Consider the following 22,812-nt stretch of genomic DNA (forward strand, 5'->3'; position numbering starts at 1 on the left):
TTATTCAATTTTTTTCTCCAAGAACTAAAAATATTGGATTGACAACTGATTTAGTGCATTAGATATTTATTGCTGCAACTTATTTCATTATAAGGGAGACATATTATTCACACAAGTATGAAATAATGAAAAAAAATATATGATTTTATGCAATAACATAAGAAAACGGAAAGTGGGGGTGTGACATCATCAGCCCACCTAATGAATATTCATGACGACTGTTTTCACAAAATATTGCTAAAATTTGAACTTCTGTAACTTTATTATTTGTTATCCGATTTTGATGAAATTTTCGGCATTTTGCTCAGTGAATTCTACTCTATGTATTAAGATATAAATATTTTCAACCCGGACCATCCTTTTAACATCATCATCAATACCACCTCCACCACCACCATCATCATCATCATCATCATCACCACCATCATCATCACTTTATCATCATCACCACCACCACCATCATTATCATCATCATCATCACTATCATCATTACCACCACCACCACTATCATCATCATCACCTTCATCATCATCATCATCATCATCATCATCATCATCATCATCATCCTCCCATCATCATCATCATCATCATCACTTTATCATCATCACCACCACCACCATCATTATCATCATCATCATCACTATCATCATTACCACCACCACCACTATCATCATCATCACCTTCATCATCATCATCATCATCATCATCATCATCATCATCATCATCATCATCATCATCATCATCATCATCATCATCATCATCCTCCCATCATCATCATCATCATCATCATCATCATCACTTTATCATTATTACCACCACAACCACCATCATCATCATCATCATGATTATTCTAATCAAAATCATCTCAATTACATCAGGGATGTGTTTCACAAAGCTCTTTGTAAAGTTACAGATGACTTTACAAATAACTGGAACATGATCTTATGTGCTACGTGATAAGCTATAATACAAAGGGATATTATCTTTTAGCACAAGAAAGGATCACCAGTCACACATAAAATCATATATAATTTACAGCTTCATGAAACGACCACACTTTACCAAAAACAATCTTTATGAGAACATAAGGATACAGGCTCTCTATGATATATTGAATCACACAATTTATTTGTATGTTTTTTAAAGGAATATCACAAAAATCATGGCAGTTTTCTTCAAATACTAGTAGTGAAAATAGTATCAGCTAACATAATTAATTAAACTGACGAGCTGTTGAAGACGGCTACACTGAAAAAAATAATGTATTTGTATGTGTTATACTGGTAATACATTTCTCCCTACATAATGATATAGCAAAGATACAAGGAGTGGGAAAGAGAGAGAGAGAGGGAGGGGGAACAGACAGAGAAAGAGTAAGAAAAAGGTTGGACATGGTACTCATTGTTAAGTACAAGTTGTTTCAAAACTGAAATTTACAAATTCATCAAGAGATTTAAAACAATTTACAACATATTTGTTTGTATCAATTCACATCCATTCATGCAATACAAAAATAGCAAATTTTAATGACAATAGATTCATAAAATGTCAAATGCTGACAACATAATGGTAAGACTCTAAATACAATGTCATGAAATATATGGATGAGTCGAAACACAATTTTTTCTTGGTGCAAGTACATAAAGATTTGTCAGCTTAATTACATGAAGGAAAGCTTAAAGGACTGTAAAACAATTAGGATATTCAATATGATCCAAACCATGCCCAGTGTAATGATCCCAATCTGTTCCTAAACCATTAAAACTGTACCCGTTTGTCAATACCAGATTTATATGGTCAAAAACCAATGTCTTCCATTCTTTCAAAAATAAACACAAATTTTTGAGCAATCACGTCCACATAGAATTGTAAGTAAGGAGGGGCTTCTCTGAACAGGAAAAAAAACTGCAATCTCCCAACAGTGCAGTATTAAAAAATGCCCCAAAATCATCAGAAAATAAAATTTTGTGCAACATTTCAAACATTTCATATCTCTCCATACAAATCGATAGCTTTTCATCCCAACTTGCATATTGCATTCTCTCAAGGAGCGCAGGAGGGCGTGTCTCCATTGTACCGGGCCTTGCCGACACGTTGCCCAGTTTCGGTATTGGCGCACCAGCATCGTTCCTGTGGGTAGAGGCACTGGAGTTTGTGGTAATTGCCGTCTTCGTCACACTGAGGGACGTAGAATCCGTTACGAGGGGGGTTGTTCTTCAACTTGGCCATGACGATGTCATAACGTCTCTGACAGGCTCTCCCTATGAGAAGATGATTTAAGAATTCATTTGTAAAGACACTTCTGATACGGAACTTTTAGGAGCCTAGGGTTCCATAACACAAAGCTAAGTAATTGATCATAGGTTGATTTTTAATATTGATTGCATCGATCACTATGTTCAATTAAATGGCTAAAATTTTTGTTTAATCAATTGCTTAACTATGTGATACAGCGATATAATATAAATAAATATAAGAGGACCATAGAATAGCTACCAAGAGATGGAAAAATGGTCCAAAATAGATATTTTTTAAATCTTGAAAGCAGAATATTGTTTGGTTTTATTTCAGCATTCAAAATTATACAATACATAATATAAAACATGTTTACAAACACATTATACAAAATAATTAATAAAAACAATGCAGTCATATAATGAATAAAATACAAAATACGATGTGAACAAAAAAAATTCTTTTATATAAAAATGCTACTAATGAAGACAGGAGACCCCTATCAATTCAATTCAATTCAAAATGGTTTATTTAGATAAAAAACTTTCATCACAGCACAGAGCCGAATTACAAAAAGTTTTTACAATATAAAAGATTGAAATCATAAGGAATAAACAGAGTGTGGCATACAACAAAAAAAGTAATACAATAAAAAACAAATATGGTACACAAAGAGAATCGTGAGCAGGTAAGTTGGAAATTGATGGTGGTCTAATAAAAAAATTGTGTAATTTAGTTAATTTATTTGGAAAATTTATACTTATAATTGAAAATGTAGAAGTTAGTTAGTATTGAGTAACTTACCTCTGTGACGAGGCTGATCTGGTGTTAGAACTGAATGGAACAAAATATAAAAACAAAGTGAAATTAGCATATAAGTTTTTATTTATCTCTATTTGTAAACCCCCAACAAATGAGGAATTCTCAATGATTCATTACACATTAGTTAACGTTTTAAGGGAAACGTAAACAATATAAAAGATGAAATCTACAGACATTTCTACAGACATGGAGCGTTGTGGCCCAGTGGATTAGTCTCCGGTCTTTGAAACAGAGGGTCGTGGGTTCAAATCCCAGCCATGGCGTAGTTTCCTTCAGCAAGAAATTAATACACATTGTGCTGCACTCAACCCAGGTAAGTTGAACAGATACCTGGCAGGAACTTATTCCTTTAAATGCCAAGTGCGTAAAAGCTGCTTGAGCTACAACCGGGGTAATAATATGCAAGTCCTTTGGAATCACAGAGAGACGTTATTCATAATGTGTTATGCACTATACAAGAACAGACTATTATTATTTTGCCAATCAAAGATTACTCTGATGCCATATATGTAGAACCATCTTCAAATAATTTGCATCTGTTTTCTAGTTGATATAAAACGCTGTGATGCTTTTAAATGATCTTGCATTGAGCAGGGTGACACGACTTTTCCTCCTGCGACAATTGCTCTGGGCTTAATTTCGTCTCAGATGTATGGTTAGGGTTGCAACAGGGTTTATGTTAGGTTTAGGGTCAGGTATAGTGTTAAACCCAGGGTTAAATTTGGTCATTCACTTAGTGTGTGGAATTTAGAGTGGAGGAATTGTTGCAGGAACAAAAGCCATGGAGCTTTGAGCAGATTATGATTATGAAATGAAGTAAGAAAAAGAAACATCTTGGTCGGGTGTACGCAATAAATTGATTAATTCATGGCAGGAACTACACAGGGCTCGGGATGATTTCACCCAGAAATGCTTGAAAGAGCACCGGGGTTCGTTGGAAAAAGAGTTGCGTTTAAACGCAAGTCCCAAATGCGCACTGTGGATTGGTTGAAAATCAAGTTGCGCATGATTTTTAGAGTTGCGTTTGAAGGCAACTCTTTCTGCAACGGGCCCCTGGACAATAAAGAATAGCTAGAGCACTGGAAATCCTCATTCATTGCAATGTTAAAAGCTTATCCAATGTCGCAGATTTACGCAGTAGGTTGTTAAATTTAGCCCCCTCCCCCTCCCCTTCTCCCCCCAAAAAATTCTTGCCTGTGTGGATTGCCTAAAAATACTGTTACGGAAACTGGTCACATCACGTAGGAATGTAGCTTTAGAATGTTTGATAATAAAACTCTTACTTGGTGCTTCTGAACATGCATTTATTTTACAGTTGTACAAAGTAAGAATTGAGAAAAATTTGAGTTGGGCGAAACTAAAAATTGATTACTTTATGGAACTACTCTGAACACACTAATGATGTTACTGGTGTTACATCATATGTGAACATAGAACATATGATAATAGAACTCTTACTTGGTGCTTCGGCGCATGCACATATCTCACAGTTGTCGCTGTCTCTCTTGAATCCAAAGCGGCAGAACATCTTGCAATTCAAGCGCTTATCACAGACAGCTGGAAGGCAGGCAGAACAGAATAAAATGTGATCAGTTATCTATCATTAATTCATATAAATCATCATGGATGCAGTTGAAGCTGGTTCTTTTTTAATTCACAAGGCTGCTGCAGGAGTCCTTCTTCAATAGACTTTACCTGTGACTCGGCCCAAGGCGAAGGCAAGCAAACTTACTGAACTTACCGAAGAACCACACAGTCCATCTTGGTAGTATACCGAAGTGGACTGCAGTGTGGCAAGGATGAGAGGGGCTATTTGCCCTTAGTAACCCCAAAATGACTCTAATTTTGTTTTAAAATTCTACAGAGATGGTGCATATACTGTTTAAGAGAGGGAAATTTTTCCGATTTTGGATGACCTGGCCTTCATCCTTCCACATTACCAGTGCTTTCTTTAAATCTCATTTCAAATATAAACCAATCTAGTCTGTAACTAAAATGAAGGCAGATTAGATTCTCAAAGACATATACATGTAGATACATGTACCACTATAAGAGGTGCAAATAATATTCCCAAGTTGATCATAATTTTTTTTGGTACATGATTTGCAGTAAACTTACATTTACTGTTATGCTTAATGGAATGTTCATACATTCAAAACATCTATAATAACCATTTTGAAAAAAAAAAAACAATGAAACCTCAATGCATCAGTGGTGTCACAAAAAGAAATATAATCAATATTTACAACTGAATGTAAATGGTTGAACATAATATGCCATGGAATATAATTATGGTTTATCATACCACTAATTGTATCTTTTATCTTACAGGGCCAAGGGACCTGTTTCACAAAACATATTATAATAAAAAAATTTCAATTAACAGTTAAAAGCTACTGAAATCCTTCATTCTGATTGGCTGAGGGTAACAGATCATTATGAAACAGGGCTGAGGAATATTGTCCTACCTTCACCTTCAACAATGCTAACAGGTGCTTCAGGGATCATCTGGCCAGCAACAGGGGGCGCTACACCTGTATTTAATACAAGAACATAATACAGATATTCAATGGATCAACATATCACATACAGAGTTGGATTCGTGGGGCACATCTGGCCTGTGCCCCAGCCCCTTGAGAGTGATAAAAACAATTTTGAAGTAGAAAGTTGGCAGACATATGCAAGAGAAGACCTTTTTTAGGGGTGGGGGGGGGCTTGTAATAATTTTTTTGAACAAAAAATGCCCCCCCCCCCTCTTGAAAATTCTGGATCAACCCCATGCATGAACGATGTTGGTGACTTCGTGAATGAATGATATATGGCTTCTAATCAACCTCCAAATTTCAATGTCAAGGAAAATTTAGTTGTGTGTTTTTTCAAAGGAGCTACAGAGAAAAAATATTTTCAATGTAAAATGACATATGCATACATAAGTTTTGTCTTTTTTGTATCATAAGAATCAACTTTATATAACTCTAATCAATATTTTTGTAAAATTTGAAACTTTACAATTAGCTGTTTGATAACAAGAATTTCAAATTTAATCTAAGGGATTCCATTTAAATCTTACCTATAAATGAGAATGAATTTTGTTGAGAAACTAATTGAACACTAGAAATATTTCTAACAGCTTTATGAAAAGCATCCCTGAACAAGGGATTTTTTTGTTAGGTCTTTGTTGGCCAATTACAAATACAGCATAATCTAATGTGTCATTTGTATCATGGGACTGTTTCATAAAGATATCATTACAGTATTTTTGCCATTATACTTCTGGCCATGGAGACCTTTTTTTTGATTGGCTGTCAAGCTCTGTTACCAAGGTAGTCGCCATTATGGCAAAGTTGCCACAATCATTAGTCCTTTATGAATCTGGGCCCCTGGAACTTAAAAAATATAATGAAATCAAATGCAAGTGATGATTGATGGGGTCAGGTGATTACTCACGAGGACAGTTTGAGTAGTCGGCATCGACAGCGGCCTCAGCAGACAAGAGACAGCATCCAAATCCTATGTCCTCACAAACTACGTTGTCAACTGGTGCTGGATAGAAAAATAAGGAAGATCTTTACTATCACTATGAAAATGTCAATGAATTCTTTTGATGCATAAAAACATTGGATGGTCTAATTCAGCCCCATCCCCAAGAAATGCACCAGTTAAAAATTCAAAAGATAAAAAGTACACTCGTGGATCTATTATAGATGGAACTCAACGCTATCATTTCTTTGATCGAATGAGATCCGCTGCCTCGTGATTATGTGCGTCTTAGTGAGAACATACAGGTGTTTTGACAATAGCAACTACAAAAGGACAGTTTTCCTGGTTTTGGTTTGTGGTTATACATAATAGACAATCAATTACAATATTGCCTCTATCTTAAAATATGCATACATTTTCCCAAATAAAACACATTGAAATATGATTGCCAAAGGATAACCAGAACTGCACATGGATTTTCCAGGATTTATGTGATTTATCATCTTCTGTGTATATAGTTTGTGCAATATCAATGTCTAATCATGAACTGCTTCTTTCAACTAATGGTCTAAATTGATGGCAGAACAAGGAAGGATCAACGTAGACAAATATGAAGAGAATGTTATTCAGAGCACAATGACGGTCACCAATTAGTGAATTCATTAACTAATTGATGAGTGTCCCTCTCTAATAGGTCCATGTTGGTACCAACAATGCCTAAAGCATTTCCACTTATTTCATTGTATGATCGATAAAAGAATAGGTTGATTTGACGTGCCTAGGCACCTTGTCAAAAGTCTTGTCTTTTCTGCAGGGATCCCTCAAGCATCTTTTTCAATCCTCAGTTTTCATTATAGACAAAACAAAGGAAAGCAGGAAAGCCGCAGTTGATAGATATATATAGTGCCTTCATTATGGGATTCCTGCTAAAAGGCGCAGCATAGACTATCGACAAGTTGCCTTTAAGGGCATAGGTGCTGTGGCTGGGGATTGAACCCTACAACTTCATGTGTGTAGTCGGGCGTCTTAGACCACTCTACCACGTGCCCCATCGTTCTATACCATTTTCATCTGAATCTAACCACTCTTGGTACACACATATTCTATCATGTGTACAATCTACAGGAATGTGATGTCATATTTACACTCTCTTTCTATTCTCAATTTATGCATTTAGTAAAATGAGGTAAACATTAAAATTTTCACAAAATGTGCATGTTCCCATTTCCTTGGATATTTTCAAACTATTCTTGTTTATTAAGGAATCTGGATGTGCTACATCATGACTTATTACTGTTATTGATTTAATTTGTCACATCTGCTACTTTTTTAATTAAGATTTTTATTTTGATTATGAATTGGAAATACGAAAAAAAAAATTATAATGTATATCTTTGCCATCAATTTCCTATGGATTTGTCAATTTCATGTTTACCACTATTTTGTATATTGAGAAATTACAAGCATAATCAAAATACTTTGACCTGATGGGGAACAGGGGAAAAAAAAGAAGCTGTAGCGGGATATAAAATACTTTCAAATTACCTGGGCCAGCATTAGATTCCTGGGGACAAGGAGCTGTAATGATAAAAAAAAGAAAGGATGAAAAAAAAAGTAATGGTTATTCATACTATGATCTTGTCATACATGTACCTTCTGAGGGTTTATAATAATCATAATCCCCTCTAAAATTCTTGATGAAATCTAACATTGTTTTAGTCTATGACAAACCCAGTGACTATATTCATAATTACTATATATTTTTGTTTGAACATATTTCAATTTATCAGCTTATATCTATGGAAAGGGATCCCTATGTGTATATTCATAACAAGGGCAAAGATAAGAGGGCTACAAGTGATAGTGGTTAATGTAGAACAGGCTTTTATACAAATACTGCAGATTCGCGAGTAAAACCTAAGAACTGGGGAGCATTTCATCAACATTGGTCTGAAAACTTTCCTTAATTATGATTGGCAGAGAGGCACCATGACCACAGTACCTTTCAGGTAAAACTTGTGACAAGTCTTTCATGAAACGCTCCCCTGATTTCTCTGTATTTATGATGGCAAGCATATAGCCAGTGTGATGCATGCATGACCAACCAGAGAGCAGCGCTGCACCCAAACTGCACAGCGCTGTGCCCAGAAATGCCAATTGGAATGTAGAGTAGTATTAAAGCATGAACACGACACTTGCTATTGGCAACATAGTTGAAGCCCTATTATAAATAATCATAAAACACAATAAGTCTCTTACCTGGGTTAGCCTGCACTGTGGCCTGGTCAACGCAAGCTTCCTCGATGACCCTCTGAACGGTTGCCCAGAATCTTGGCTGAATTTGCCTCTCTCTACCCAAGATCCAGAGACCCATGGCCAATGGGTCACAGGTGCCGTCCCTCTTGATCCGATGACAGGTGTACATGATAGCGTAGTTGTCATAGTCTGTATCCAGCACCCAGTAGTTCACTGTATGATGCGATAATGGATATTATACAACTCAAAAAAGATTCTTGTCATTTCATTGGCTGAAAGTCATTCAATATATGATCCATTTTGTCATTGTGCTGCTTGCAAATTTTATTTTCCATTGCACAGCAACGATGCATTTTTCATTTTTTCATTGCATAGTTGAACTCTCTCCCTCAGTGTGTACCACGTACTGAGCACGTGTGTGTACGTACATTTTGTATGTGTGTGTGGTCGCGCGCATCAACACGGCTGTGTATACTTTATAAATGCATGAATCAAAGCACGTTACAAAAAAAAACAAAAATTAACTGCCTTCATACATGGGGAAAATAATCATGTCATCAGAGAAAATGTTTGAGACAAAGGCAAATACATTTTAATTCCATCTGCTTTTTTTCATTGATTTTGTCAAATAACACATTCTAGAAGATTTGTTGTATAAACCAAATGATGCTTGTCTTCATTCGTCCATTATGCGACCTATCCACTCTCGTTGAGGCTGTGTTTAATGAACCCATTGCATTCAGCCTAACAGCTTATACAGAATTGGCTAAGAATTTGTCTTAGAATTTGGCTAAGAGTTTTTGCGCGACTTAGACAGATATAGGATGAATGGCTAAGTAACTTTTCTTAATTAAAACTGGCTAAGAATTTTGCCCTAACTTTAAGACAGATGTGAATTGTCTAAATGGTTTTAGTTTCAAGGCAATCTTGACCCACGCCTTTTCTTTGTAGTCCACAAGGTGCGGTCATTGGTCCAATATTGTTTAAAACTTTATTCCCGATTCTGGCATTTTAACTTGTACTTACCCACTTGGGGTACTTGATAACCTTCTGGTATAAGAGGAAATGATACAACAATCTTAGCAGGCTCTTCACGACCAAGCCATCCCATGCCTGGCATATCATTTGGTAAGCATTCTCCATCCCTACATGCAATAAGTTGGGAGAGGGATAAAATAAAATATGCTCAAGAAAAACTGATAAATGATGAAGTTCAAATTAATAAAAAAAATGTGATTGGTACCTATTAAAATTGCCAATCATCTCTGCATAATTAGGAAATTTTATTTGAGAAAAGCTGTTTATTATGAATAAAATAAATCTGAAGTAAATGTATGATTACTTGTATCAAACAGAAATGTTGTCATTTTGAAATGAGAGGATATAAAGTTTGATATACAAAAATATATTCACTGGAGGCAGGAAGTTATGGTTATTTAAATCTCATTATAAGTTCATTCTGTCAATACAGATTTCAACAATATGGGCAAGTTATAAGAGATCAAACACTTTGTAATGATAAGGAAAATGTAAAAATCAACCATGTGACAGCCACCCCAAAAGGTACTCTGTAAACATCCAAAATGGTTTCGGATTCAAAAAGCAAAATTTGGAAAATAAGCTTTAAAAGAGTAATTCTTTTCATGTTGTCAAAATTTGAAGTTGTACAGTTGAATAAAAGATAAGTTACAAGAATTTCTTTGATAACCAATTTTTGTTAGCTGCTTGGAAGTTTGAATGAAAGTGTACAGTGTGCACATATGTCATGATTGAGTGAATGCCCAACTTCAAACCTTGTTTTATCCTTTGTTGAAGCTCTCATGGAATTTCTTCTGCATTCAATCTAGTACTTGTGAGGGTCATTTTTGATCAATTTGAAAAGTTATATATCATTTTAAAGCTTAGAATATATGCTTTTCAAGCTTGGTGTAAATCTCAAAATCAATTTTTGGCGACTTAATATTGGTTTTGGGGTGGTTGGTCGCATATTCATAATACAAATACCAGTATTAGGCCTATGACTCACAATCTAATGTTCTTCATGGTAATCGCAATGTGACCAGCATTGTCACCAGAGGGCGCTGTAATAGACATCTTTTCATTGTCCGGGACTACCATGAATCGATTCTCACCACGGATGTGGCTTAATTCATACCAGTCTCCCATAAACTGAGGAATAAAAAAAGAGATATAAGATTTATAAAGGAGTACCTTTTATTGATATTGAAGTTGTGGACTTGGACAGCTGTAGGTTTGAAGGATGGGAAAGAGAGAGAGATGGGGAAAGAAAGTTAAAGAGAGGTGGAGGTGGGGTGGGGAGGGGTATGAGAGGGGGAGAAAAGAGAAAGAGAAAGCAACTGACAGAAGGTACTGTACACATATAAAGACAGAGATTTAGCAAGGGAGAAAATAATTCATAGGAAGAAAGCAAGCAGGACATAGAATATAAATAGATTAAAAGAAAGACAGAAACAAGAGACAAATAAAGAGTCAAAGACAAAAATACTTGAATAATGATACACATATATGAACACCTAAAAAATATATATTTATGTTACTGCCAGTGGCAGTTCAATGATCAAGCAAAAATGCGAGTAACATAAAGGATTCAATATAATGTACATTACTTATCTCTCCTACCTTATCGATGACAAAATTTTCCTTCACTTGAAATGTTGAAATATCGCATGGACTTCTTGCTGCAAAACATAAAAATCAAACATAAAATAACTTTGATATAATCAAACTAGCACAATGAAATATATGAAATCTTATTCTACTAAAATAAGTATATGAAAATAAAGCAAAAAGAAAGAATGTTTAAATTATACTTTTCAACTCATTTCTTCAGAGCCAACTCTCCAAATATTCTTTATCTGGGCATTTTGAATTCTTTCCTTTTTCATTTTGTATTATCATTTATTCCATCATTATCAATATTGATAACATCATTATCATCATCAGTATTATCATTATCAATATATATAAGTAAAATTTTAAATAAGAAGCTTACCTTCTGAACTTATACCGATTGCTGCATCACAAGCTGGAAAACAACAATTTAGAGAGAAACAAAATTAAACTGGCTTTTCATCCATTTCTCACATGAAGTCATGCCTAAAGATGATATGTAAATATTTGTTTCATGATACTCATACATACTATCCCAGTTAACTCTTTAACAATATTGAATTTAATTCAATTGCATCTTCATTTGTTATCATCAAATGTAAAAATACACATGAATATCATTACGTTTCACAAGTAAAAGCAAGAATGCATGAACTAAATATGGGAAACCAACATAACCAGAGCTGCCAACCTGAACATTTCATTTTTTTAAAGGTGAATATCAGTATTTTGGCGAGGAAATCGGTATTTTCAAAGAAATACCATAGGACAACACATATTACTGAAACCAAAGAGAATCAGTATTTTGCATGAAATCATCAGTAGGCCTATTCTTTTACAGCACTAAATACGGAAAATCCGTACTACTTGGCAGCTCTGCATAACTCATGTGGTCTAAAGAAATCAGCAAACAAAGCCTAGTTGTGTTTTGTAGTACTGTAGTAAGTATTTATTCAATTAATGCAATGATTCATCTTCTTCCTTCAATGACACAAAGACAATCAAATTACTTTTCAATTTCATCAGTTATATATGAATAATCTAAATAATTCACATAAACTTTGATGCATAATAAATCAAGTATGCATAAATCAATAAAAAATTAAATCATTGACAATAATAACTGGATCCAGTATAACCACTTCAGTTCAAAAAACTTTTCTCCCAGCAGGCCCTGCTATTGTTATTCATATTATTGTTATTATTAATGTTATATACTAATGCATCTGTCATCTACATAAACAAATGACTCAATTTTGAAGGAAAAGTTTACATGTCAATGATGATCTTTCATTTAACTCTGTTTTCCTTAAAATTGATTTGATGAACAAGGATTCACCTGTGATGACGTCCCTCAATCTGGCCGGGTCAACGCAAAGCTGACCAAGTAGGTGTTTCATGTGAGTGATAGCGCCCTCGCTCAGCCCGGGATTCCTCGACATAAACCAGGCCATGGAGTATCCCTTCATGCACTCTCCGCTCACGTTCTTCCGGATGCAGCTGTACACCAGGGCATGGTCCGTGTAGTCGGTGTAAGCTACCCAGTAGTTGCCTGACATGAAGGATGATGGTGATAGTGATGATGAGAATAATAATAAAGACAATAAAATAACAAAAAGACAAACATTTATTTGGCAATAATGGGTAATAGTGTCAATAATAGATGTAATTGTATTTCCAGCTGGTTTTGAATAAATATACATACATGTACATAATACCCCTATATCATATTAATAATATCATTGGTGGGATGTCAAAACTTTGGACATCAAATCTATAATAGTTTGAGGACATCTGAGAGATTTACTTTCATTTATGAGATATTGAGTGATAATAATAAGATGCCTAGAAAACGTTCTTTACAAGGATTAAGAAACTTTATTAAGATAATACTAGGCTTCCACCAATATGTCATAATCATGTTCACGACACTAAAATACTGCCCTATTTGAGCTGTCTTCAATTTGTTAATATTTTTAATTTTGAGATGTAAGGTTTTAACAGTCCAATGGTGGAACAATATTAAGCATATTATCATGTATCTATTTTTATGTCGATTCCATGAATAAATTAAAAATCAGATTAAAAACTTATCCCAAGAAATTCAATGAATGAATTAAAATTCCCATTATAATAAACCTACCTGGAGGGACCCTACTATCAAGAGGTTGAAGGAATAGTTTTCCATTGATTGGTTTGGAATCGCCCTCCTCTCGATCCAGATGGAAGGCATGGGCATCAAAATGCATGGTCGAACAGTTCCCTGGTCTACAAACAAGATATACAGAAAATAGAGATTGAATTATTATTCAAGAACTGTTTGAGAATTTTTCTTTTGTATCATTTATCTTCTTTCGTATTCATACATGTGTGTTGGACTTTTTAAATTACTTATACTTGAAATTAATTTTGAATAAACTAAACTTGAAATGCCTGTATATAATATATGGTGTCCTATGTGTTCTATTTTGAATATTAACATTACTATCACTTACACAGCTCTTTTCCGTTAAGCCCGAAAGTGCTATTATTGATTAAATTGTGTACAATTTGATTATGTTGAAATTAGTAGTTATATTATAATCATTATTATAATTACAAATATCAATGCCATCATCAGCATTATCATCAACATGATCGCCATCATCACAACTAAAACCACAATTAACATTATCATTGCTATCACCACCACCACAACTCCATCAGAATCATTACCATCATCATCACCACCACCACCACCACCATCATCACCGAAACCAACACCACCATCATCACCACCACCACCACCACCACCACCACCACCACCACCACCACCACCATCATCATCATCATCATCATCATCATCATCATCATCATCATCATCATCATCATCATCATCATCATCATCATCATCATCATCATCATCATCATCATCATCATCATCATCATCATCGAGAGGTGTTGTGGCTCAGTGGATAAGTCTCCGGACTGTGAACCACAAGGACCGGGGTTCACATCCCACCGCAGCACTAGAGACTTTTAGGAGTAGTGAACGAGAACGTCGCAGCAGTCCTCTGATCGCTCGAGTCAACGTTGTTGTCTGCCCTCGTTCACTACAGATCGGATGACTTTAGATTTCACTCGACTTGTACGTGTATGTACGTCCACTTGAAACAGCATGATAACCAGCGGGTCATGACACGCTGCCCGACCCGGAAGATCTGGGCGTACCATCGCCTGGCGACCCGGTCGGGTGATGCGAAGGTGCAACTTGTGCACACTTGCCCTTTCACTTGCTTTGATTCCTTTTTTACGCGTGTTAGGATATATATCGATATAAATTTCGGAGATCAGAAAGCAATTTCAAATATGATAAACATAATGCATCGTACAACTTACATTAATTTTGTGAAAAAGTCACTGAAAACTGTGTTTTAAAAGGGAAAGGTTGAACTTCATGCTGAGCTTGAGCGGTTAAATGACGTCACTCACGTGCACGTCGACTATGATTTAGGAGAACCGCAAAATGGATGTGGCGAGGTTCTCGATTCTGATAGTGGACGTGTGTGAGGACCTGAGGCATATGGAACGCTAAAAAATGACGTCATCTCGTACCAGTTGACTATGTCGATGTGCATTTCTAAAAGTGCTCAAAAGCGTCCTTTGGCAAGGCGTTTATCTACATTTGCCACTCTCGACCCAGGTGTAGTAAATGGGTACCCGGTAGGAAGAAATTCCTTGAATGCTCGATGCGCCCGATCAGGGTAGCCGTGCTAAAGCCGGGGTACTAGTATGCAGCGCTTAGAAACATTTGTATTAAGCGCTATATAAATGTTGCATATTATTATCATCATCATCATCATCATCACCATCATCATCATCATCAGCATCATCATCACCATCATCACCATCATCATCATCATCACCATCATCATCATCATCATCACCTCCATCATCACCACCATCATCATCACCATCCTTTGATCATCATCACCATCACCATCCTCATCACCACCACCACCACCATCAACACCAATTCTTCCATTATCATCACCATCATCATGATCTCTAATATGATCAAATAAGGAAGAAATTGACCTGAAGAACTGATCTGTAGACATCAGAAGTCTTCCATTGTCTTGGAGAACATAGTTTGAAACTCTGTGGAATGGATACTCAAATGGTTGTATCTGGGAAACTGTATACCATGCTCCGGCATACTGCAAAAGGAATGAGAATATAAGTATGCTGCTCTCTGTACAACGATATCATGGAAAATTATGAGCACATGTATTCATACAGTTAATAAAGATATCAAAGTCACCTAAAAACACAAATTATGGGGTCGATTTTCCCTCCTATACACATATAAATAATGGGGTGACAAAACCTTAAATCTCAAGATGCAAGTTATATGTATAGGGGAATGGAAAAACATAATGCAATAATGCGTTGTTCAAAAAGATAGCTTTCCCTTTGACATGACATTGTAATATCATTTATTTCATTAGAGCTGTGATATGAACTGGCCATCATGTGATACCATATCCAGTATTTAAAACAAAATATTGATTTTCATCGAAATCTGCGACACCAAGTCTTAGATCCTGGTCACAATAAGAAACTCCTCTATTTTCAGAGGCTCAGTTTATTTTAACTTCCAGGCATAAATCAACAAAAAGTTTGATGACAAACAAAAATATTAATGCAGTCATGATTGAACGCAACATTACAACCAAACTTACTCGTGCAATATCAAAATCTTCCATAATGGGGAGCTCATCCACAACACAAGACCTGGCCAATTCTACCACTAAGATACAAAACAAAAAATATACAAACATGTTATCAATAAAATTTACAGGATATTAGATCGATATCTAAATTACGCACAATGGCTGATGAATTTGATAACTGAAGGCAGTTTATAACTGTTGCCAACTGGGACCAGTTTCCATAAATTTAGTAAGTAACTACCAGTTCAATGTGTATTTAATAGCTACTATATCCTGGTATTTGATTGGTTGAGAACAAATTTTCCAAAGACTTTGATAATTGTTAAAGTTCAAATAATTTGTCAAACTTTCCACCTTGTCTTGTTACTAAAATTCCATCTCATCTCAGAGGTGCTTTTCCTTAGTGGTACAGGTGTTTTTTTTTTAGCTACTTGTGTCAAAGGCGGCTTAAAAAAGTATAGTGAAGTATTTGAATGATAAGCATACCTGGTCTTCTGATTCCCATTTCAAGAACATGATCACATTCTACATAGAGAAAAATAAATAGAATAAAAGCAACAATATCAAACAGGTTTTCGTCTCAAATGGACATGAATTCTTTGGGGCAGAAATTTCAATATGTACTCCAACATGAGCTGAAAACAAATTCCATAACATACGGAAGAGAACACATATTTCATGGCAGAAGTGAAAGTTTTCTCAGAACAATATCAAATAAGAAGTTGCATTTGAATTTGAACACAAAATATCACTAAAATATGACACATATATCAAGACAAAAATTTTGCTCGCTGTATGTTTACCACCTTCTATGCATTGTGCATGAACATTGTACACAATGTTTTACCAATAAGTCAGACGGAAGAATATGTAAATTTCAAATAGATTAAGTGCTGCACCAAGGAGGGGGAGTCATCCCAAAGGGTACGCACCAATCCTATTTGCCACAAATGGTAAATTATCGCCCCGTTTTTTACAAGAAGTGCACCCTCTTGAGGTTATAATGAACTTCCTTGCTATGTTTTGTTTTATGCTTGTTATATTTTCATAAAGACAATTTTGTCCTTTTTATATCTCTTAATTGTCATCTTTTTTTTTGGGGGGGGGTGGGGGCGGGAGATTAAAGGTTTGTCAGAAAATAATGAATAATCATCAACTATCTGAGTTGCCCTGATTTATAAATCCTGGTGGGTGTTTCATAAAGCTGTTCGTAAGTTAAGAGCGACTTTAAGAACGACTGGTGATCCTTTCTTGTGGTAAATGATATATTCATTGGCGATAGTCAAGCGCATAAGAAGGATCACCAGTCATTCTTAAAGTAGCTCTTAACTTACGAATAGCTTTATGAAACGGCCCCCAAGTGGCTGTTTCATAGAGCTGTTCTTAACTTATGAGTGGCTTTACGAATGACTGGTGTCCCTTTCTTTTGAAAGTAAGACAACACCAACAGAAAGCTGGTGTATCGTTTACCACAAGAGAGGATCACCAGTCGTTTGTAAAGTCATTCATATCTTACAAACAGCTTTACAAAACACCACCCAGGATGAATCCCTCAAGTTAAATCAAGACTGAGAACTGACCTGAGGGTGTGGGGATCATAGCATTTGGATCAACACACACTGCCTCAAGAAGCATATTAACATGTCCCATTGCTTGGTCGGACAGCGTGGTATTACGACTCATGACATAAGCATGGACAGCGCCCTCTTTACAGGTTCCATCAAGTTTCTTGTCGGAGCAGCTGTAGACCAGGGCGTGGTCGGTGTAATCGGTGTAGATCACCCAGTAATCCTCTGAAAGTCGGAAAGATAAAAGGTAAAGTTATAATTTATCAGCATTTAGAGACAAAAGGGGATTAGAAAAAAAACTTTGGGTTCATCAGGAGAGGATTGTACAGTTAAATCTGCATAAGTCAAATAATTGCAAAGTTGAAGCAAAGTTTCAGACCAGGGTCTTGTATTACAAAGAGTTGTGATTGATCCGATCAACCATAACTATGGAAAGCCAGCAACATCACCATCTAAAAATGCATGTTTGTTCAAAATATTTTGTCAGATTCGATGTATATTCTATACATTCATAGTATTCTTGACAGTTCACTGTCCTCTTTTGTTTACAAAAGGGCATTGTGCATTTTCCTGTAGAAATATATATGGTATTGATGGATTTCCATATAGGTAAAGTTGATTAGATCAATTAAAAATCTTTGCAAGATGTAAGCCCAAAATATATAAAGCATGTGCTATTTGTACATACATACATATACATAAATATAAATAGCATGCGCTATGAACGCCTAGCTTAGCCGGGTAATATAGGAGCACCTTGAGCACCTAGCAAGGTGGATATGTGCGCAATATAAATACCCTATATTATTATCATTTAAGTCTTCTCTAAGTCACATTTTGTCTACGTCTTACAAAATCTTGTCATTCCAAGAAATTTGACAGAAGTAGATTCACCTGTAATTATACTTTGCAGATCCAATTGAAATTTAACTTAACTTTACCCACTTCAAGTAATAACGATAATGAACAGCTTCGTCAACAACATCTTCAAGCAGATAGGGGTTAAAGCATCTCAGCCTGTTCAATACAACAAGACCAAGTTACACCAAACAGGCTAAAATATCTTGATTGTCCAGTTCAGCAATGGAGACATAGCTTTCATAAAATTACATATTATCAAGAAGCTCACCTCCTTGTGCAGGGATACCGATAGGTTTGAGTGTTAGCTTGGCAGCCTGTGGGTCTCCAAGAGTAGCTTTGGCCTCAAAATGCCAGGTGGTGTCACACTGATCTGGTCTGATTAATAAAAGAAGAGGTTTTGGGTATAGCGAGTAATATCTTTATTTATTCAGTACAAGCTTTGAAGTTTCATTTCAAGTGAGAAGGCAATCACAACAAGAGAGCACTCTTTTAGCATTCCATACATCAATCATTGCAATGTACTAAGAGTCCATCTGTCACAGGTGCGGTTCTAGACTTAAAAGTTTTTTGGGGGGCTTCTGGGGGCTTGAGAAATTGTCGACATTGGTTTATTCAATACAATGGAAATGGCCTATTGTGGGTAGCCTTATCTGACCAAGCAGCTTGGCCCCTAAAAATACTATTTGTCACATCATGCTAGGGAGCGTAGCGACTGAGCTAAATTAATAACATTTTCAAAATGCTTTAGAATTTTTCATGCAACAGGGCCAGATGGGTGTTAAATGAGGGAATTTAAAGATAACGAAGGGGAGGGGGTAGGACCAGTTATCAAGAAATGGGTTTGTGTTGTTATTCTCTCCAGGTTTTTTTTTTTTAAAAGAGTGATATTCTCAAAATTTAGAGACTTTGAATGCAAAAAGATATAACAGAACATGGCAGGAGATAGGGTTTTAATGTTAATGACATCCATTAAAATATTACAAGGGAATGCGATGACCAGGGAGAACATTTTTGAAGTGAAAGCTTGCATATGGAACACGTTATCAACTTCCAAATAAATATACATCTCCAACATAGTTAAATTACTAAATGGGATACTGAACAAATTTATGAATCCATTGCCAATATGTGTTTGAGAAAACATCTGAATGCGCTATAAAGCCAGTTGACATAAAAATACTATTAAACATGAAAAGTTTAACAGTTTTTGGTGTGCTTCACGTGCCAAATTCTGCTTTATAATAAAATTTTGGCACACAGAGTGCACCAAAATTTTTGGACATTGTTTTTTTTTACATTTTTGGATATCATCTTTACTCTCCTCTTACCATCCGAAACATGGATCGACACTCTAAACTATGTTTAAGATACCGGTAAGTTTAGCCTCAATCAGGGAGTATATAGCAACAGAGCCATTTTCTAATAAAAAATATCCTTAAGAATGACAAAAATTTAGAGTGTTTTGACAAAACACAGACAGGTTTTGAGGTTAAACATTGTTAAATTCACAGTGGCTGAGGTACATATATAGGGGAAGGCGGGGTAAGTTGTGACACTTTTTGCATTTTGCATGTTAGAATTGATATGACTAGTACTATTGTAGAAATAAGTACCTTGCCTTTAAATTTGATTCTTGGGAAATGTTTTTCACCTACATATAACTTTCTACCCCCACACTGAAAGTCATCGTGACCTTTGAAAAAAACGATGTCAAATGGCTCAACTTGCCCCATATATGGGGTAAGTTGTGCCACCGTCTGGGGGTAAGTTGAGCCACAAAAACTACGTACAAAATGTATGAAGGGAGAACCAGGATATCAATTTTTTGTTTAAATTCATTTTACTTGCTAATTCTCTATAATACTAACATCCTTTAAAAGGAAAAGAGCAGTCATGTAAATTTGCTCCTTTCAGCCTGCATTTCAATTAATTTTTATGGTTTGTTTGTTTTTTAAGATACATTACCATAAGAATTACCATGGCTCAACTTGCCCCATGCTGTTTGGCTCAACTTACCCCAGTCCGAGCTTAGTGCGATAATTTTGTATCCACACATTTATTATGCATCATCATATAACAGACTATGACAAGAATGAAGATCCATACCTGGACTAACAATGTTGTTATCATGTCTTTATTATATTTAAAGACGTGTGTGTGAATAAAGTACTTATCTATTTCACACTCTTTTTTACTTTTTTTGCTGAAATTCATACTTTTCCCTCTAAAAAACTACTTTTTGTTTCAAAGTGGAAAACAATGTGGTGGGGTTAGGGGTTATGCTATGGGTCATCAATACATGACACCACCACAATGTCTGACTCATTCATTGTTGGCCTGGGGCTGTTGGCTCAACTTGCCCCTATGCTCAACTTACCCCGCCTACAGGGAAGTTAATTTGAAAAAAGTTGAATCTTGTATATTGCAGGAGATCATTGACTTCCTATACTCGCACAGTGTAAGGCCTACATATATATCTATTTTTTTTTATTTGTGGTTGAAATTTTTATTTTATTCATTTTTTTTCAGGGGGGGGGGGCTTTAAAAATTTTTTAGGGGGCTTCATTCTCCAAAGCCCCCCCCTAAAACCGTGCCTGATAGTGGAAAATTGCACAGCATTATATGTCAACATTAAAAAATACTATTATCATTATCACCATCCTCATCCTCACCATTGTTGTTATTATCATTTTCATTCAAATGAAAAATCTTCTTATATATGTATTTACGCAGTATGGTATTTACGAACAGTACAAAAATCAATCTTCTAGTTAGGGTCTACATGCGAAAGTAATTATACTATCTAAATTTCTTTAACTCTCTGTTAAAATAACAGGAAGCCAAACATTACAAAATTATATTACAAAATTATGTTTCCCATCTTTAATTGGCTCTTTCCTCATGTTTTAATGATGAAGAGAATTGTTTCAGATCTTATTCCCAGTCAGTTATAAATGATCTGAAAGTCAAATGAGCTGACAAATAGAACTTGTGCTGTCAGAGATACCTCCCACAATTGGCTTTCCATAGTTAAACAACTTTAGACCAGAGTTTGAATTAAACCTGTGTTCAAAAACATGAGCCTATGACTCTGGCCTTCCATACATGAGAAACAAACATACAGGATGCATATTCATAAGACAGTATTAAATATCAATCTCTATTACAAAAAAAAATTGAACAGATTTATAAAAATGAAATACATTAACAATCACTTACCCAGATTGAATGCCATCTGATGTCATGAGAATGGAGCCATCGTGATGAAGAGAATATTGTGAGATACGTTGGTAAGGGTGGACATCGTTTCGTAAAGATTTGATCATATACCATGCTCCAGCATACTAAGGAGTAAAAAGAAAAGGACCTGCCTTATGAATAGAGAAATAGATTCAGACTAAGAACAACTATGGAAGGCCAGTGATCACATAATTTGTCAATCATAATTTGTATATCCAAGCATTTAAATACATACCATGCACCAGTATATAAGACATGAGAAGAAAAGCTGAGCCTGCCTTATGGATGGTGTGATAGATTCAGATCAATCGTAACTATAGAAGGCCAGTGATCACATAATTTATAAATCATGTTTTGGGTGTCTGAGCATCTTACATCATCCTGAAACATGTAGGAATGGCATATGGATTCTAGATGGCAAATTATGGTCTTGTAGGATTTTCATAGTTGAGATTAGTAGACAGGATCCAGGAAAATATATAAAGGCCACCGCGCCCCTTACGACTGTTCGCGATCCGATTTTAGAATAAAACGTAGTAGAGTTTGATGCCAATATTAAGACATGGAATATCTTACCGTGTAATGTTCTAAATCATCTAAGAATACCTATGTTCAAATCTATGACTATGCCATTATCCTTCTTAGAATAAAATAAAAAGCAGTCGTACGATTGGCTACGATTTGAAACTAATTTGGCCTTTACTCCAAAATAAAGGCTTGCAATCTTTCAAAATGGTTATATTAGTATTTTTTAAAATTGATTTCAACCTCGAATAAAGTGATAAGTTCCATTCACATTTTCAGAAAATTAGCAAAATGCGATTTGTTCCAAAATCGGATTGCGAACAGTCGTAAGGTGTGCGGTGGCCTTTAAGCTGCTTTCAAAAACATTGGATGAATCTTCATTTAAGAATTATTGTTTCTTTTTACTAGAAGATACTCTTAGCGGCTTGAGAACTCTGCAAAGTGGATAAACGCACTTAATAAATTGCATGAGAATTCGA

At 35.5% G+C, this 22,812-nt stretch overlaps 1 protein-coding gene across 2 annotated transcripts in view; it reads right to left on the bottom strand.

Moving 5' to 3' along the window:
- Positions 1 to 1,123: 1,123 nt before the first annotated feature.
- Positions 1,124 to 22,812, bottom strand: part of LOC121428339 — a 70,961-nt gene continuing 49,272 nt past the window's right edge. The window contains exons 17-35 of one of the 2 annotated variants that reach the window (XM_041624914.1): positions 21,788 to 21,912; positions 18,837 to 18,943; positions 17,720 to 17,932; positions 16,626 to 16,664; positions 16,149 to 16,216; positions 15,502 to 15,623; positions 13,568 to 13,692; positions 12,764 to 12,976; positions 11,807 to 11,839; positions 11,434 to 11,492; positions 10,820 to 10,962; positions 9,820 to 9,938; positions 8,797 to 9,006; positions 8,083 to 8,115; positions 6,505 to 6,600; positions 5,532 to 5,591; positions 4,516 to 4,614; positions 3,040 to 3,069; positions 1,124 to 2,261 (exon numbers count right to left, since the gene is read on the bottom strand). In XM_041624914.1, the coding sequence (XP_041480848.1) occupies positions 2,044 to 2,261; positions 3,040 to 3,069; positions 4,516 to 4,614; positions 5,532 to 5,591; positions 6,505 to 6,600; positions 8,083 to 8,115; positions 8,797 to 9,006; positions 9,820 to 9,938; positions 10,820 to 10,962; positions 11,434 to 11,492; positions 11,807 to 11,839; positions 12,764 to 12,976; positions 13,568 to 13,692; positions 15,502 to 15,623; positions 16,149 to 16,216; positions 16,626 to 16,664; positions 17,720 to 17,932; positions 18,837 to 18,943; positions 21,788 to 21,912 (2,112 nt within the window). In that variant the 3' untranslated portion in view covers positions 1,124 to 2,043. Of the gene's footprint in view, positions 2,262 to 3,039; positions 3,070 to 4,515; positions 4,615 to 5,525; positions 5,592 to 6,504; positions 6,601 to 8,082; positions 8,116 to 8,796; positions 9,007 to 9,819; positions 9,939 to 10,819; positions 10,963 to 11,433; positions 11,493 to 11,806; positions 11,840 to 12,763; positions 12,977 to 13,567; positions 13,693 to 15,501; positions 15,624 to 16,148; positions 16,217 to 16,625; positions 16,665 to 17,719; positions 17,933 to 18,836; positions 18,944 to 21,787; positions 21,913 to 22,812 lie in introns of both variants that reach the window. The other variant, XM_041624913.1, reaches the window with a different exon arrangement.

The sequence above is a fragment of the Lytechinus variegatus genome, chromosome 15 (genome assembly GCF_018143015.1).
Source record: "Lytechinus variegatus isolate NC3 chromosome 15, Lvar_3.0, whole genome shotgun sequence".
In the NCBI taxonomy this organism is placed as follows: domain Eukaryota; kingdom Metazoa; phylum Echinodermata; class Echinoidea; order Temnopleuroida; family Toxopneustidae; genus Lytechinus; species Lytechinus variegatus.